The sequence below is a fragment of the Nestor notabilis genome, unplaced genomic scaffold (assembly GCF_000696875.1).
Source record: "Nestor notabilis isolate BGI_N333 unplaced genomic scaffold, ASM69687v1 scaffold6456, whole genome shotgun sequence".
Taxonomy (NCBI): Eukaryota; Metazoa; Chordata; class Aves; order Psittaciformes; family Psittacidae; genus Nestor; species Nestor notabilis.
The window spans coordinates 33,854-53,465 of record NW_009934147.1 but is presented as its reverse complement, the minus strand read 5'-3'; the positions used below and the strand labels follow the sequence as shown (position 1 = coordinate 53,465).

At 35.2% G+C, this 19,612-nt stretch overlaps 1 protein-coding gene across 1 annotated transcript; it reads right to left on the bottom strand.

Moving 5' to 3' along the window:
- Positions 1-1,800: 1,800 nt before the first annotated feature.
- Positions 1,801-12,415, bottom strand: PACRG (PARK2 co-regulated; the record flags this gene model as incomplete). Its single annotated transcript, XM_010017184.1, has 3 exons — positions 1,801-1,950; positions 10,958-11,125; positions 12,340-12,415. Coding segments are annotated over 3 exons (394 nt in total), but the record flags the coding sequence as incomplete, so codon positions are not given.
- Positions 12,416-19,612: the final 7,197 nt, after the last annotated feature.

The window sequence follows — 19,612 nt, the reverse complement described above, 5'->3', positions numbered from 1 at the left end:
GGGAGAAAGAGCAAGATTCGTGCCCTATCACCCACATGCAACTACTGACTAACTGAACAGTTTCATATGGTAGGCCTCACAAATAATATCCATTTCATTGCTGATAGTACGGAACTTTCAAAACCTTTATGCTTAATAAAGTAATGCTTTAATAAAATGCATTCATTTTGAACTACTACTTTTCATTTGGTTTGCGTTTTTTAGTTCCTAAATGCCATATATCAAGATTTAGTGTAGTTTGATATAAGCACAAATTCACATAGCAAAGATGTCATGCAAATATGTTAAAAATAGGTTTTATTTTGCTAACAATACAATCAAAACTTGGGATATATTTAGAATGTGTTTAATGCCTTGTAAAGCTATGTACCTGGTTACACATGAGCTTTCCCTATTGTTCATCTGAAATGACTACAAAAATGCCCAGTCAAAGAGAATTTATGGGCTACTTCAGACTGAAATTTGAAAAAAGAATGTACTGTAGTCATTAATCAATGAGTCCTTTTTATGGTCTTGTTTTGTGTCAGATACTGAATTTGGATCTGTTAAGGGGGAATCTTCTAATTCATAAGGAGGCCTACTGAAATTACATAAGTTCAACCTAAGTTTCTTCATAACCTTTCAACCCACAACTTCTAAAAAGCCACAGTTGTCATCTGAACCATGTCACATTTATGGAATTTCATATGTTCCTGCAAGTTTCTCACTAAGCAAAACAGAGTCACAGACATAAATGTATAAAAAGGGATCTAAAATCGAAATCTCATGTCTCCAACTCAGTCTTTGGACAGGCATTTTTCAATCTGAGGTGAACTTTATACTCACCAAAGAATGAGTATAAAATAATGTATTCTGAAGTAATGCAATGCAAACAGAAAGCATAAAAGAAGTACTCCTGTAGATAACTATTAAAATGCCATGAATTTCATGTGAGGAATTAACTTCTTTTGATCTATATAACTGCATGTCAATAATAGAAACTTTAAAGTCATTAAATTGGTAGGTAATTTAACAGATAAGTACAGATAGATCTACTACAGAAAAATATTTTAAAGAGTAGTTTGGAAAAAGTGAGATACATTACACTGATTTCAGCTGGTGATTGTGGTGTAAATGCACTCATAGAATGCAGTAGTCACAGTACACACAGTTACCAGTTATTAAATACTGAAACTGGCAATAGAGGTTTGCGCTACAAAGAAAACAACATACTCAACTGTAGATACAAATCAGTTCCAAATTTCTCTTTTATAAAACCTTCTAAGTGATCATGAATAACTTCAAACTTCAGTGTGTTGTTAGACATTATGTAACTTGAATTTTTTCTACAACAAGTAGTTCTCTTGACCCTCAAATTAATTAGTTTGCTTGCTACTTTTACTTTTATTCTTTCCTAAGCTTGCTGGTGGCAGTGAATTTCTTGTGAGGAGCATGGAATGGAATAAAAAGGCTGGTTTGAACTAATGTATTGGAGGGAGGAAAAAACCTTTGCAGTTTATTAATGTATTCAAAGACTGTTACAAAACTTTACAATTTAATTATTGGAAGATTATAGAACTGCTTCGGTGCTTCAGTACTGTGTTAAATAAACTGTACGTGCGAGGAGTAATAAATGAAATTGTTAATTTCAATGCATCCTTAGGGAATAATGAGGGGGGTGGTGGTTACATTATTTAGAGCTCCAAATGGATTCGAGTCTATATACAATAATAAATCTTAACTACATTCTTAATTAACCCTGCCTCAAGCCCCTTTTTACCTTAGGACTTGAAAAACACAGTGTCTGTTGGGATAACTCACCATTCATATTCTTAAAGATGCTTAGGATTGGGAGGATTTGCCGATAATAGGGCACCAAGGCCCTCCCCGCCATGTCAGCTGATGCCACCAGGTGCTGGAGGACTTTCAGTGTGATGCAGATGATCTGCCGGTTACGAAGGTTCAGTGCGTCTGTGATGTAGAAAAAACAACAGGCAGAAAGCAGAATTAATTTCTAAAATGTAGAGGGAGGGGGAGAATTCCTTTAATGGACAAATTTAATTAAACTGTACTCTGCTGGGGATTGTAAGTGGCTCTTTATTAGCCCAGCTTTGAAAGATCCCAAAGATGGATTGCAGTCCTGATGTTATAAAACACTGCCTTGTCTGATTGTTATTTGTTCCCACAATTTGTGATGACTCTTCAGTAACCCAAAGAATGCAGCTCATTATTCCCTCATGCTGCCTGGGTAATACTGGTGTGGTCCAAACAAATAAAAAATAAATGTGCAGTAAGTACCATTTGGGGCCAATGGAACTGTACAACTGCAAGACAACCTGCAAAGGTTGACAACAGCTACATTCTAGTGCAACAATTAGTGTTTGTATATTTGTACTCATTTATTTCAAGCTCATCTTATTCATTCAACTAACAATACCTTCTATTCTGAGAATCCGTACAATGAAGCAAATGTTTACAGGAAAAAAAAAATTCCACAAAAAACCCTGCAGACTTTTTTTAAAAGACAAACATCCTAGGGAAAAAAAAGATTTTGTCTTGCCTACTTTAGATTTTTCTCTTAGATTTCAGCATTATGCTTCTAATCTTACAATACTAAGACATTTCATAAATACCTTTTGTTTCTCTTTTAATTTTACTAAAAAGACTGCCTTGCATTCTCTTTTGTAATTAAAAATGAGTCATGCCTGAAATCTTTCTTTTTACTTGCAAAAACTGTCTAGTTATAAGACCTCTGATATCATGCAGCTGGAATCTGTTGTCAAATTTGGTATGCTAACATAGAATCATATAATCATAGAATGGTCTAGGTTGGAAGGGACCTGAAACATCTAGTTCCAACCCCCCTGCCATGGGCAGGGACACCTCCACTAGACCAGGTTGCTCAAAGCCACATCCAACTTCTCTGGGCAACCTGCTCCAGTGTCACACCACCCTCACAGTAAAGAATTTCTTCCTACTACCCTCTTTCCATTTAAAGCCATTACTCTTTGTCCTATCACTACACACCCTTGTAAAAAATCCCTCTCCAGCTTTCCTCATGGGTGGATGTTCTAAGGCTGCTTTAGCAAAGAGAGAACCCTGGATACAATTTTAAATATTCAGTCCAAATCTAAGGCAGGAAAGTATTCTCTTACAGAGGAACAGGCATTATTTATTTTCTTAAAGGAGTGATTGGAAGAGGAAGCTCTGAGATTACATACAGGTTTATTCATGACTGAACTGTCATACACCGAAATAGCAGCTAACTGAACCAATAGGGAAATTATCCTTCACATTTGTAATTTTCAGTACAATAATTATTAGTTAGTCATACAAACATGAATGAATATTTGTATTCATTTGTATGAATGAATTTATATAAACACAAATAAAATTAATAAAATGAATTATTCATACAAACACTAGTAATTAACTTAAGGGACATAAAAATTAACCAATGACAGAAATCACAGCTTCTTAATCCTTAACCAGCACAACAGCTTCCAGCTCCTCCTGTTTGTTGCCCATGCTGCATGCACTGATGTAGATGCACTTCAGTTGGCTACTGATCCCGCCACCTTTGTGGGGAGAGAAGCCCTAATGCTTACATGACCATTCTCAGGCACTTCCATGGTTTCTAACAATAAACCTCGCGTCTTTGCTGCCACATGAATCTCCATCTCCTACCTCCACTGATGGCAAACTGAAGGATCTTGCTAGCACACTGTCCCTAAAACATTGGTTTGTTGCCCCCAGGTTTATCTCTAGAGAACCTGGTTTTATTCCTTTCCCCCTTCAAATCTAGTTTAAAGCTCTTTCAATGAGCCCTGCTAACTCCTGAGCGAAGATACTTTTCCCCCTTTGAGACAGGTGTACCCCATGTGTTGCCAGCAGGCCTGGTGTCATATAAACTGACCTATAATCAAAAACCCCAAAATTCTGCTGGTGACATGAGGCTTGGAGCCAGGTATTGTTATGCTGGCTCTTTCTGCTTCTTCCCTCATCTTTCCCTGCAATAGAGATAGAGTAGAACACTACTAGTGCTCCTGATCCCTTAATCAGTTGTCCCAAGGCCCTGAAGTCTCTCCAATTGTCCTCAGACTTCTTGTTGCAACTTCTTCGCTGCCTACCTGAAAAATCAACAATGGATAATAACCTGAGGGCCGTACCATGTTGAGATGCTTTCTCTTCACATCTTTAACTCAGGTCCCAGGGAAACAGCAGACTTCCCTAAGAAGTGGGTCCAGTCTGCTATTGGCACCTTCTATTCCCTGCACAAGGGAGTCTCTGTGGTAATGACCTATCTTTTTTTAATAAAAAGAAGCAGCTTTGACAGAGGACGTAGGCCAACAACCTCAGCAACACCTCCAAGCTACACAAACTGTCATCCTCCATGTTCGGTTCCTCCTGCAGATCCTCACATCTATTATGAAAGGCAGCTGGGAAGGTGGGTACTCACAGAGGAAGCAGGCCTGCTGCTCCAAGCAGGAACTTGTTGCCATTGTCCCTTATCCCTTAAGTCACTGTGTTCAGCCAGGTGGAGAGAGGATGGGAACCCTCTGTATCATACATCCTGCCTGCCTCTCTCACTCTCTCCCACTACCTCCCAGACCTCTGTCACTATGTGGAGGAGTTCCTCTTCCTGGGTACACCTCCCACAGATATGCTTACTGCTGCCGTCCGATACTGGCATAAAAGTAGGTCAGACACTTTAGCCTGGATGAGTATGTATGCAGATGGATAGGTAGAACAAAACAGACTAAAGAATTTGAGCCTGAAACCCTTCAAATTGCAGAGAACTGCAGTATGTGTTTGGAAAACACTTGTAAATATCAAAAGTAATGTCAAATTGACTGCAGAATTGTTATTATTATTAAATATTTGGACTGTGGCATGCATAGCAGTCAAACAGCTCCTGGCTTGATTATATTAGGCACTTTATAAACACTTAATTAGAGACAGTCCCTGCCCCAAGGATACATCAATTTCAAACATATGTTTATCTCTTAAAAATCCAGTAATTATTTTCTGTGTACGGCCGTCACTGGAGACCATTCTCCCACATGCATCAAAGGAAGAATATTTTGATGCAGTATATGAAAAAAGTACATTTCAGCATTTTTAAAAATGTCAGTGATATCCAGAGGTTAATAGAAATGCAAGAAAGTGCTAGTATCCTTACACAGGAATAAAGCAGACCATTGAAAACTCTTAGTACAGTACAGCTACATATCCTTGAAGAAGGAAACATGCATAATATCCAAAGTATTCCACTTGGAAAGCATGCTAGGCTATTGCCTCCTGACCTAGAAGTTTGCTGTAAGACATGGATCTTCACAATAACAGCAAAGTGAATGACTAGTTTGATTCTCAGTTAAAGATACATTTCAGCTCCCTAAAGGATTTTTAGAGGACTTCCCTCCCTCACTGGTATATATTTCCCTTTTGGTCATCTAGTCTACATGCGATGCATTGTACAATTCTCTTGAGAAGGAACTTTGAAGCAAACCCAAACCCAATAAATTGTTGTGTGGTAGTTCTGATGTTTTCTCCTTTAATGGTACATAAGCTTGACAATTTTGCCTGTGATTAGGATACCCACTTTTCCAGGAAACCCTCCAGCTTAGATAGTTGCTCAATGCAGGTATATAATGAAGCATGGGACTGATACATTTTATAAGCCAGGAAACATGACAGAATTTCCATGAGACATTTTCACAGAAGAGGCTGAATCAGAATGTTCTTCCCCAGATAGCACAGTGACAGCCTAAACAAATCAGATTCCCCAAACTTCCATATCTTCTCTAAAAATTGAAGTTTAGATTTTTGTAGTTATATTTAAAGTTATGATAATATTTTAATTGTCTTTATTTTGCACTGGCCTTCAATTATATTCAACCCCTTTTCTAAGTATACCTGTGTATCTATGTTTAGAAATGCACTGGCAGTTTCCATTTTTTCCTTAGATCTCACAACCAAGGATTAAAACCAGCTTAGTTAGTTTTGATATCTCCTCCAGCTACCACCACCCTCCCACATACCTCCCCTCCCCCTGCTGTTTGTAAATAAGGCACCTGGTTTAGAAAATTCTTTGCCTAAAGCAGAACAAGATACATCGAGCAGGTCTCCTGCAGGACAACAAGCAATCAGGATAAAGATGCTTCAATCGTTGTGGTCTACTTAATCTTGTGGATCAAGGGCTTTTTTTTTTAAATTCAGAGGGTCAGGTTAAAGAACTGCTAACATGAAGTGTTCTCAAAATGCAATTGATTAAAGTAATACATACTTCTCTTAAAGAGAACTTTGTCCAAAACTTAAAAAATAATTACCTGAACTGCCATAATAGATGCTTTATGCTAATTTTACAGAACAATAATGAAGGCTTTAACAAAACAAAGTGTTTCAATCAAGAGTGAGTGAAAACCAGAATAACAACCTTGTGTTTTGTACTTTTTTAGTCAGGTAAGATCCTGATCCAATTTACAATACAGATGCACAGATATTTCCTCCAGTATAACTGAAGGAATGATGTTATACAGTGAGGTGATGGGAAAAAGGAATAGGAGGCAAAGCACGAAAACCATGGGCCAATTTTGCCATCAAAGACTTTGTCCTGTGAAGCCAAAGCCTAAGGCACAGAAAAGGATAGGATCCATAAGTGAATCATTGATACTAGCAGGAAACATGGTCTAGCAGAATATGAAAGTCAGTTGGTTCTTTTCAGCTTTAGTTTACAGAGTTTCAGTCCAGTCCTAGATGTACATCCCTTCCCCTCTGCTGCCGCAAGCTACTAAACTGCACTGAGTATCCACCCCACCCTCTCAATTAAAACAGCTTTGTTATCAATGAAACCTGATTTCACTTTTTAAAGAAGATTTCAGGAAAGATCTGGAGAACCAAAGATTGGTAATATTGGCATCTGTACTGCAAAAATAAGTAATGTTCTAAATGTACTCTAGGTCCTTGAAGAATGAAGATAAGAAAAGACTGATAATATGGTTTTCTTAGACTTCCAAAAGGTATTTGATAGGGTCCCTCACTGAAGGCTTTTGAAACACTTAACTGCCATGGTTTCCACATAAACAAATAACTGTTTAAAGATAGGAAATGAGGACAACGATAAATGGCCACAGAGGAGGAGTATCTCCTAGGCTGGCAGAACCTTGCAGGAATCTGTATTGACATACATGTTTTCAGTATATTTATAGATTATTTAGAAGAGATATTTACTAATGATAACAAAGTTTTCTGATGATACAAATTTATTCCAGATGTCAAAGGGCTAACTTCGAATAACTGCATAAGGATTTTATCATACAGAATAACTGGGTGATAAAATGGCAGATGACATTCAGTACTAATAAATGTTAAAACCCAATAAATTAAATTCAGGAGACAATAGCTCAAACTCCAGCAGCAAAAGCAAGAGATATGAATTGCAGATTTCACTTTCCAAACATGGATGAGATCTATCTCTATTGAATGAGAAACAGTTTCTCCTCACAGACAGGAGTAATAAAAAATCTAGTTCCTAAACCATCTGAAACTACCTGAAATGATCAGTTTTGAATGGAAGAATCTAGCATAGACTTTCTAATTGCAATCACTTGTACTGGTTGATGGAGCCTACAGGGGAAATGCTTTGGTATTTAAGAATCAAGACAATTTTTTCTATTTTTTAAACCTTTGCTTTACTTAAAAGCATTTTAAGTCTACACATAGAAGTTTGTTTAGAGTTAATTTTATAGAGTTAATCTTAACAACCAGAACTGGTTCTCAAGAGCAACAGTTAGTGGGGAGGAAGGTAACAATTCCATTAAAGGTTTAATTTACTTTCTGTAGATGACAGAAATCAGTTCAGATGATTTACAGAAAGAAAAAGGCTACAGCCCAGAAAACCGTATTTATTCAAGAAAAATACTTCAGCATTCAAAGAAGAATATAATGACTGTTAAATACTCAAATACAGTGAAGATACATGAGGAGATATATACATATAAATGTGCATAGAACAACTGCCAGCAACAGGTTCAACTTTACTTATCTAAATGCAACAGTGACACTGATTTGACATTAACTACACTGTTGTCCAAGACAACAATCCACATTTTACATGCAAATACAATGTGGAAAATAAGAAAACAAAGATCAGTTTAATTTAGAAATTTATTAAACATTAAAAAGGACTCTAGGTGACACTGAGGGAGGACTGCTCTGTGTATTTCTCTGTACCTGACTCACAAAAAATCTGTTTCCCTTATTGAAAGCCCTTGATCTACTGTGTCACAGAAGGGATTTTTAACAGCATGGAAAAAGCCTCGAAAAGGAAAACGTCAGTGTTTCTTAGGATAGAAATTAATCTTTTTGGACTCAATCAGAAGTGCTGGTCTGCTGACTACAACAGTGTAGAAACAATAATTCCATCTAAGTTACAATTTAAGTGTAAAGATGTGAGATTTATTGGCTTCTAGGCCTAAGTTCATATTGCCTATGTGTCCATTTTAGGATCACAGCACAGAACAGAAAAGATTCTGGCAACTGAGTGATCCGGGATGCTTAAGTAAAGTATTTAATTTCATGTTATTTTCTTCATTAGAAAATCTATATCAAGATGTTCCTCTTGATCATCTCTTCCTTCATCTGCAACAGTGCAGCTATAAACCAGACCATCGAAATGATCTGAGTTTAAAAGTAATGCCATTCTGAAAATATTTTGGTTTGGGCTCACAGTAACCCACAAATTTATTAAATAATATTATTATAAGAACTAATATAATAGCATATAAATATTTTTCATCTTAATGACATAGTGTTCAAGAAGTGTGAAATTTAAGCAAGGACAGGTGGAGGATAATTTCTTAAATCATCAAAATATAGTACAGAATTCTAATATTTAATTTGAAATTATTTTAGAGAGCAGCTTTTTACTAATATTTTCCTTTGATAAACATGCAGGAGACAAAAATACTTTTAAAAGCATTCTATCTGTAGTTATTTTTCTGTCTTTTATCTCTTTCCCCTCCATCATATATATTATCTTGCCTAACCATTACTTGATTCACTCTTTCACAATAGAAGTATGGTATGGGTCTGGAAGAAGACAGGTTAATCAGATATAACTCACCCATGGAAGACTTTAGAGACAGTAATATGTGTAAAACATAGCTGAGTTTATTGTGGATGCAGCTGAGTCACAGAAATGTACAGCTCTGCTATATTACACAGTCATAGAAAATTAAGAAACTTTTGAAGTACACGCTTTCAAATTCCTTGAGATGGCAGTGTCTTTTTTAATATTAATATGTTTTTGATTAGGAAGAAGCCTTTATCATCGATAATACTTAGACTCTTCACACATTAAAGTCTACAGAGAAGCTTTGTAAAATAAAAAATAAGCACTGTACAATAAAATAAAGCAGAACCAACAACTAAATTGAGCTAGCAGATTCCTGATTGTGTTTCAGAATAATAAATTATGACTTAATTTAAAAGACTATATATCAAACCCATACAGATATCCTTAACTAGCAGTCTCCTTCTAATGCTAAATGTTGTGTAACAGCTAAAGCTTCCAAATAATTATTTCTGAGCTAGATTCTGGTCTCAGCAAGACTTTTAAATCCTAACTGAGTAGCTGCTGTCATAAACTTTAAGTCTTTTCCAAAGAAAATATTCCAGCTTTCAAATAAAAAAAAAAAAAAAAAAAGATACTACTATAAATATGTTTATTTGGATTGTGCTGGAGAAACAGATTTAAAGAAAAGACATGATTTCTCTCTCTCTGTGTTTCCTTTTCAGAGAAAAAAACTATAACGTTGTTTTCATAAATCTTTCACAATGTCACTTACAGAGCGACATTCTGAATATTATATATTCCTTCTGACATTTTTAAAATCTACAGAAGATAGAGATAATGAATTCTATAATTAATCTTTTAAAATGGGGAATAAACTCAGTGAACAAAACACAATTCTGACCCTTCCAACACTATTATTTCCATATTATCAGGCTTCAACAACATTCCCTTTCCTCTTTTCCAAAACTGTATTTGATTCCATTCCGTACCACAAATACAATGACTCCATTTTATTCTGTATTAGCATGGATGCTGAATCACCTCAGGAAAACAGGAAGGACAGCAATGATATCAATGGTATTGAGCAGTGATAAACCAGAAGCCAAGCTTAACAAATATGCGCATCTATCAGTATAGGTGTAGCATGCAGACTTAAGAATCATAATTCCTAATTGTTAAAGGGTGATGGTTCAGGATCATATCTCCTTAAGACGCTGATCTAAAGAAACAGGAAAGAACAAAACAATATGTCTGAAACACAAGCTGTTTCAAAAAAGGAAGTTTTAGGGGTTTTTTTTAAACTTGGAATTTTAGTGGTATTACACTTGTATTAAAAGAATTTAGTACCTTTCACATATTTTTTCTATAAAGAACTGTATCTGAATATATAAAAATCAATACATTTAAATGCCAAAATTTTACATACATTAATTAGGCAGAATTCCCAGTTTAGGTAGATATATGTATATGCAAAGCGATAAGAATGATGATCTGACAACTGTAGAATAAATAAAAAGGACAGAAAGAAACATAATTTTGTAAGTATCATCTGTTCATTCCTCTGTCATTTTAGATTAACTGGTTTATGCAGTAATGGTTTTACATAATAATATACAAAATCAGGGAGGAAAAAGTCACTTCACATTTACAAAGACTAAAAGCCACATTATAATTAGAAAAATATTAACCAGATAGTCTATTCTGGGTTACTGCATGTACCAGGTGATTGCAGGCATAAGCTTTGTGGCCTTATACCTTACAATTTACTCACATTTGCAATAATCTCTATGAAATGTGCAGCCTGTCATGTTCTATTGCTTAATTAGCAACTTATCAAAATCTACACTATATGAATACTATTTTATGGTTTTTGTTTTTTTTTTTTAACACATATTCACTTACTTTTTATTGGGATTATGAGCTGAGGAATGACAGGAAGAATCTTGTTTCCACCATGTTCCAGCATGTCATGAATTCCTTGACGAGCAAAAAACTCATGTGGAAATGTCACTTCACAAAGGCCATGAAAAAACACAGGCAGATAGGAATTATAGTCCAAGGTTTCTATCTCTACCTGAAAATACAAAGTAAGTAAGAAAATTAATGCTATTTCTCAATACTGATACAATATGATCAAGCCAACAGATAATTCATGCCTACACAAGTATGTTTAAGAATTAATTTTATGTCATTGCTGAATATTATTAAGTCTCAAATATGTTTTATGGCCAGATATCAAAATACAGAAATATTAGACCTAAAGAGAAGAACGATAATGAATATGCTCGCATATATTTTCCATTTTTGCTAAGTCAATATTAGATTCTGGTATACTTGCTTACAAACCTTACTTTGTAAGTTACCTGTAGGAATCAAACCAGCCATTTTAAGAATAATGTTCTATTTACTTCAGAAAAATTTGATCTTTACATCTTCACTTGGACACTCAAAAGAACAAACGAGAAAGAATCCTTTAACCAACAAATACCCAGCATGGCACAAATATAAATATTTTTACAGAATTCCCAGCTTTCTAGAATATTGACCTGATTTTATTTCCTATTAATTTCAGGAGCAGAATTCTAAAGAAATTACACGGGTCTCTACTGTGAAAAAAGGTGGAAAAATTAGGTACATATTTCTAATAGGAATCTCCCTCCAATCCTAAAATACAAACTGTGTTAACGTTCCCAAGTTATAGACTTTGAAAGGGATTTTGTACACTGATAGTTTTGTTCCCCTTTTCTTCTTCCACCCACCAGCACTCTGATGTTACAGTCAGGATAGCCAGAGAGAACCAGAAGTTTGCTTTCAGCCTGTCAAATACAGCAAAGAAGTGACTCAACATCAAAGCACTTTCTCTGAACAGAATACGATCCTCAAAATAATTTGGAGATAATGGAATCCTAGAATATTTTACGTTGGAAATGACCTTTAAGATCATTGAGTCCAACTGTTAGCTAGCACTGCCAAGGAGAGAGAACTTACTGCTCCCTACAACTACCTGAAAGGTGGTTGTAGTGGATGTCAGTCTCCCAAGTAACAAGCGACAGGATAAGCAACTTGAGGAAATGGCCTCAAGTTGCACCAGGATAGGTTTAGCTTGAATATTAGGAAAAATTTTTCATCAAAATCATTACCTAGCATTGGAACAGGCTGCCCAGGAAAAAGGTTGAGTCATCATCCCTGGAGGTATTTGAAAGATGTGTAAATGTGGCAGTTAGGAACATGGTTTGAGACCAATCCATCTCTTTAGGCATCCATTTCCATCTTTAAAACATTGCTTAGCTGCCACCCTATTTTTCCAGTGAGATTATGTTTTGGAATTGGGTAGAAGCCTCCTCCTTCACAGCTAACAAGCTTTGGGGTTTACACTTCTCTGGTAAATCCCATAGTTAGCAACCAGCAGATATACATTCTCTCCATGATTCATTTTCATTCAACCATGATTCATTTTCCTTCCTGCTTGACTTTGAGCAGATCTGAATCCTCGTCTTGTACGCCTTAACTACTGACTTGACTGCTTCAATCTTTCATATTGAAACTGATCCATCCATGATAAATGAAAAGTAACTGGAATAGCTACTTGAAAGTGAGTCCTTTACATAGGCTGTGAGCATCCCACTATTGGCAGACATAGTGCCATTTACATACTTACATACTCTCACATACATTGACTGTTAATCTCTTATGGGAGACTAAAAAGAACAATTACATAATACCTATACATTTATGTGAGTGAAATAAAGTCCCTGTAATGAACAATACAGAAGGAACAAATGAAACCTACATTTCCTGCTTTCACAGTACCTCATATGATGGCTTCTCTGTAAATTTTCATCACTAGCTTTTTGTATCACACGAAAAAATGCCTTTATCAGATGCTTTTAGGATCAATATAGAATCATATAAAGTCATAGAATCATAGAATGGTTAGGGTTTGACAGGATCTTAAGGTCATCTAGTTTCAAGTCCCCTGCTATGGGCAGGGATGCCTCATCCCAGACCATGTTGCCCAAGGCTCTGTCCAACCTGGCCCTGAACACTGCAAAAGATTGAGCATTTACCACTTCTCTGGGCAACCCATTCCAGTGCCTCACCACCCTCACTGTAAAGAACTTCTTCCTTATATCTAACCTGAACTTCCCCTGTTTAAGTTTAATATCCCAGGGTCAATTATTTAGAAAGTTTGAAAATAACTTACTGAGCAACCATGTATGAAGATCTTTACAAAATGAGAACCAGAAGACATTTAAATTCATAAACTGACATATTTTGTATTTCTTGAGGGCAATCAGCATTGTACAGACAATGTTTGTGAGATGTCAGAAGTAGTCTGCCCCTGAAGTAACTAAGAACAGAAGACAGCAATACAACTACAAACTTCTGATGACAAGCCTAAGTCTGAGTAGTTCATTACAACAAGAAACCTCTATCAGGTAAGAAGTGCCTAGGCAGTCAAAAAATCATTGAAAAAAAGCAGGATCAAATGCAGCAATTTTTTCCTGTTCTCTGTCAATAAGATAATAAGATGTTCTTTTTATCTTTTAATTTGTTGTTTATAAGATTATTAGACTGCACTTTTTGTTACTGAATCTTCTCATTTCAGAAAATCAAAACCAAAACCTGCAACAGCTACTTGTGTGTGGGGAAAGGTTTAGGTGTGAGAGATACAATTGCTAATGCATGTGGTTTTTATAAAACTTGGGGTGTTGCTTCACAAGGAAAATATCTTTAGCAGATTATGTCCTTTTTCTTTTTTTAAGACTTCATTCCTTTCACGGTTTTTTGACAGTGCTTTCAAAACTACAAACTATTTCCACGAAAAAATATCTTTGATGGATACACATCCACGTTAGATTCCTGAACCAGGATTTGCAACTATTTTGCTCAAAACACACATATAGTGGAATCTCTTCACTAACATCTCCTCTAAGTGTATGTAGCAGTTATCTCTTCTGAAAGACATGGTATCTCTGTCACTGAGAAATTATTCTCAGCTGTTCTTTGCCCTTGAAATATGCTTTTTCTCTTTTAGATATAAATAAAGGATATGTGTCCAAAAGCTTACCAGTGTTTTTCAATTATTATACTGGTCAATAAAAGATATTACCTGCATCTACCAGCTCTGCTTTACATAGAAATGATATATTAACTTTAAGGTATATATGATTTCTGGGTTTAAAAACAAATGTGATTTTTACATGACACAAAAGCCTTATTATGAAAAAAATCTCTACAAAATACAAGTATGACAAGCTGTAGGTCGTAATGCATTTGTGTGTACTCCTCAGTTAGTTCCAAAGCTGTAAGTGGCTGGCAACTGGCATGGCTCTGAAAAGGAATCTGATTTCTAACTAACTCATTTCTTCAAGTGTCAGCTGTCCAGCCATACAGCCAATTTTTACTTAGCATTTTGTGCTCTATAATAACTCCCACAACATAGAAGCCAGAAATATTTTGCCTCTCATTCTATGGTGTGAAACCTCTTCCTTCTGTGTTTACTATTTAGTTTTTAAAAGCAGCTATTATACAGCTGTTCTGAGAAAAATGTGATTTTTTCTGTTTACACCCACAAAAATTCTTTTGTTTTCCACATCAACCCACAAAAAATGCTGATTAAAGCTCAAATTCTTGGCAAAATTTGCCCACATATGACAATAAAGCTGCAACTATGGATGTTAAGAAATCTCACAATAATTGTTACGAACTTTTGTACTAATGGTTTGTAAGTTGTGATAACCCAGGTTCTGAATTTTCAGTAAATAGGTGAAGTATAAAAATTGATATATTATTATAAAATATGATAACACAACAAAACCCACTGTACTATAATCACTGAAGTGTTCTGTTTCATTAAATTTCCATGCTACTTATGCTCCCTAGGTGAAAAAGAAGTAACATACAGTTCATAATTGTTGTTTTATGAATACATACAACCAATGCACAAGATGGGAGGAAACTAATGGCAGTATCACAGTCAATTTGTCCAGCAGAAAGTCTGTTCCTATGAAGCAACCCAGAGTGAGAGGCACGTCTGCTGAGAAAATGAAAACCCAGGCAAAGAATCTGGATTTTAAATAGCAAAATTAAGCTTTGTGGCTAATCTCCCTATCGGATGAAGAAAGCAAGCTATTTGAGAGAACTTAAGGTATAGACGTTTGATAAAAGGATGTCATTGGCCTTTCTTAAATACTCATATTTAAAGTAATCTGGTAATCTATAAAGCAAAAATGAGTTTTAGAAGGTAGTGTTTAAGATACATAAGCAACTTAATTTTCCATCTCATTTCACCCAACTGTTTACATAATACTGTGTCTTTGATATGATCCTCCAAAAATTGGATTTGATCTCCTAGAAACATTACATATAACTGCTTATGTACTCATTTAATGTCTTTATCTAAAGCATTAAAATTAGCTATAGTAAAAGAAACTCTGGATTTGTTGATTTGATAAGGAAAACCATGAGTTTTTGTAAGGATTGTTAAGATTTCATAAGGATTCTTTCATAAGGTTCCTTTTAAGATCTATTTTCATCTCTGTATCCTAGGTTAATGTAAAGAGAAAACCATAAACATTCTTGAATAGTTTCAGTCTTGAACTTCCTTTCTGATTTTTCTTTCAGTATTTTTTTCAACCTTATTGTAAGGTTTCATTTTGTTGTTTTGTTTTGTTTTTCTTCCAATATTCTCCACCCGTAATCAAGACGAAGTCTGTGCATTTCTGACTTTTTTGTTTCTTGCTTTTCATATATTTGTATCTTAACTCACAGTGGGATCCTAGTTTTAATCTTCACTATGGAGCAAGTAACACTCACTAGTATTTCCAAGACTTGATTAAATGAAGTGTTTAATATGGTAACTTTGCTTATCGTAGTTAATGAGCTCATAGCTCAATTCACCATTTAGTGTCTACAAGTTTTCCAGCACGAAATTACTCTTTTTAGTCCTATTGCTCTTTTAAATGAAGTTGGAACGCTAACTTGTAAGTCTGAAAACACTGGCTATAGTATGAAAACACTGACTATGGTATGAAAAATTCTCAGGTATGATGTGCACATTAAAGTAAATGTAGTTCTAACCAAACTTTTCGTTCTAATTTTAGGGGCATATAATCAGTAATTACTTTCCAGCTATTATTTCTATCTGCACAATGAGTTTTCTTCTACATATAGCTCCAAAATGAAGCAAAACATCTCCTTACGCCTGCAGACTAATTGCCTCATATGCCTCTCTCTCCCATTTTTCTACTGCTTTCTCTCAGCTGACACTGTTGCCTAATCCTAATCCATGTGGATTCTTTTCAAATTCTGAGGAAACATAATAAAAACCATCCTCTTACTTTTGGCTCATGCTTGATACGTATGGATCAGAAGCATGCCTAAACCAGAAATGATTTGATCAAAATTATTTGGCAATATGGCAAAACTATTCATAATCCACTGTAAGCAACAATGGTTAGAACTGAATATGATCAAGAACCCTGAATTGAAAATCAAATACTCCAATTTATGGCATTACAGCAGACATACTCCACAGATATTATTTGGCAAACTGCTACACTAGCAGTGGTGATGGTCCTGCATATGACAATGTAAACATTTTATTTTCAGTTGCCACACCTGAAGGTGACAATCTAATCTTACTATGGTTACTGAAGTGAGGAAAATTAATGGTCAATAAGGAGGTCATATTATTCCCTAAATAACTAAAAGATCAGTGATTCTACGAGAAATGGGGGCAAGGTGAAAAAAGATACAAATTTGTGTAAATCCCTTGCCAGCTAGACAGTAAAAAAGCCAACATGAAATATCTTCCTATCAATGCAACCTAAGAATTGATTTTTACTTGACAAATGGATTCTCAGCTACATGTGTGAATCTCTAACAGTCTATGAGTTGCCATACAGAAGATAATCTAGGACATTTCTGTGGGGAGGGGATTCTATGCTTGCATTTTCATAAATCTTTTTCATTGTACTACCTGGATTTAGATTTTGTAAATATATACTTTGCTGGCAATATAGATCAGGCAGGTCTTGCCAATATAGAGGAGGGTCAGCATGTCAGACAACAAAAAATAGGATGACAAAACAACCCCTGGATTGTGACATGCAATGTTAACGTGACAGACTAATAGCAACAATTTCCGATACAGTATGAGAGTTCATCAGTGTAATACAGTAAGAAAGGAAAAAGAGTTGAACATAATAATTAATCATTATGAGCCACCAATATGATGCAGATATGAAAAGGCAAAATATTTAAAATGTATAAGATATTTATGGTATAGACAGGAAAGCATTAATGCTGCTACACAAAACAGTTGTGAGAGTTATCATCAATTTCCCCTAAGATAAAATATCCAGATTTTATTCCCATTAATTCTTCATTGGAAATAACAGGGACAAACTGATATATATAGAAAAACTCTAAACTGGGAAAAAAAAAAAAAAGGGAAATTAAGTGTTAATTTGTTCTTATTTATTTGGATTCTGATCACATTAGATTATCTGAGTCAACCAATTTCCAAAAAAAGCACGTAAAATGCACTATTCTTCTAATAAGGCTCATAGCTGTAGACCACGCTTAAAGGATTGCTTTCTTTTAATTGAGGGGAAGCATTATAAATAGAAGATGAATGCACCCTGAGAAAAGTGGTCTCTAAACATGACTCTGACAAATGTGGAACGTACTTGTGAATTGTTTCTGTGAAGCAAATAATGGACCACACGATAACCCCAGTGGCAGACCTCTACTACTTCAGAATGTATGCTTATGTAGTTACATTTTTCTTGCTGTTCAAAGACTTGCTGATGCCTTGCTAGCCACACCCAACTGTCCCATTTTTTTCTTTACATGATTTATTATTATGTTGTAAGAGTTCCACAAGCACAGTAAATGTGTAACTTCAGATTAAGATAGGCATTATTTCTCTACATTTTGCTATTCTTTCTTATTTGCAATTGCCTAATATGAGCATTACATGACGTGTACTTATGATAGCTGTGCAATATTATATGTAGTATACACACTTACTTTGCGAGGTGAATGGGAATTAATGACTCCTCAGGGGTCCATATCCCCATGGTAGATTAAGTTCCACTCTCAGCTGCAGCATCTGAGAAATGATTCTATGAAACCCCTCACAGCTGCACTTGAGCACCAGCAAGAAGCAGAGGACAAACTCTGTTCCTTCACTATCGAACGCACGCAGGATTATCATTGTGAGGAAGAAACTTTCAGTTTTGCACACGCTTAATTAGACACCATTTATCACCTCTTCTCTGAAAAGGAAAGCAAACAGGACAATCCTGTCCCAGTAACAGGCAAGGGAAGGAGGCTTGGTAGAGATTAATCCCGCCCCCCTCCAAGGCAGTTTGAAAGTAGATGGACAATAAGGAGGTGTCAGCAAGACTTTCCCGCTACCTTTTTGAGGAAGACAGATTGGTCTTCGTTTATTTACTTCATGCAATATGGAGTTCATTTTAAATTTTAGCAGAAGAAGCGTGGATCAATTTGTCCATCTCAACAAAACACATGCAATGCAGCTTGTCAGTACAGAACTAATTTGAAATTGACTTTTTGGAAAAAAATATTCACCTTTTGTTCCAAGAATTTTTTTTTTACCATTTCAGTAAGATGAAACCTAATACTTTTATGTTATTTTTAAAGAACTAATTGTGAAGGTAAATAATGAGAGAGTGTCAACTGATTCTATCCCGTTTGGAAAGCTAGTGGCCAAAAAATTGTTTGGGGTTGGTTGGTTTTTTTTTTTTTTGGCATTAATTTCTTTTCTCTTTGCCAGTTAATCACGCAAAGCTGTCTGTCAAATTAACTTGAAATATTTTTGTTTTAATAAAAATAACACAAAATAAAAAAATTAGAGATAAACATTGGAATAAAAGCACATAGAAAAAAATGTCTGTGGGAAAAGTTAAAAACAACTATCTTAAGATTTACTTTAATAATTAAATCACAGCACAAAATACCAGAAAACCTCCTATAATGTAATCCACAACTAGAATTGTACACCCATCCAATTTTGTTTTAAGTTTCAGACATACACATAATGAAAAACTGGCATTTTTATGGCTTTAAAAATTGTGGAAGCTTGTAAAACATATCATTACATGTTAACATCTGCATTTTCACACACAGTATTTTTTAAAAATGTAATAAAAATGATGAAACCAAATGGTTCAAAGGCAAATTAGAACAGTGATTTTTCTAACTTAAGAGCATTCTACAAGACTGTTCCTACCAGCTTCTAACTCTTGACATTTATCTGTAGGCAGGAAAGTGGGTAGAATGGCCATAGTAAATAGAATAAAATAGTGGTACTGTGTTCACTCTCCCCAAAAGCAAGGAAGAAACGATATTTTTTAAAATCATTTAAGGTGAGTCTACATTAATATATTACTTTGGAGACATACAATTTCAAAGTTGATCCAAACAGGGAACAGTTGCATTTTGCAGTAAAAGGAAATGTGCAGCAAGTGTGTCATATTCATATACAGAATGCGATTAAGCTATTTTTTTAAGTCTTTCTCTATC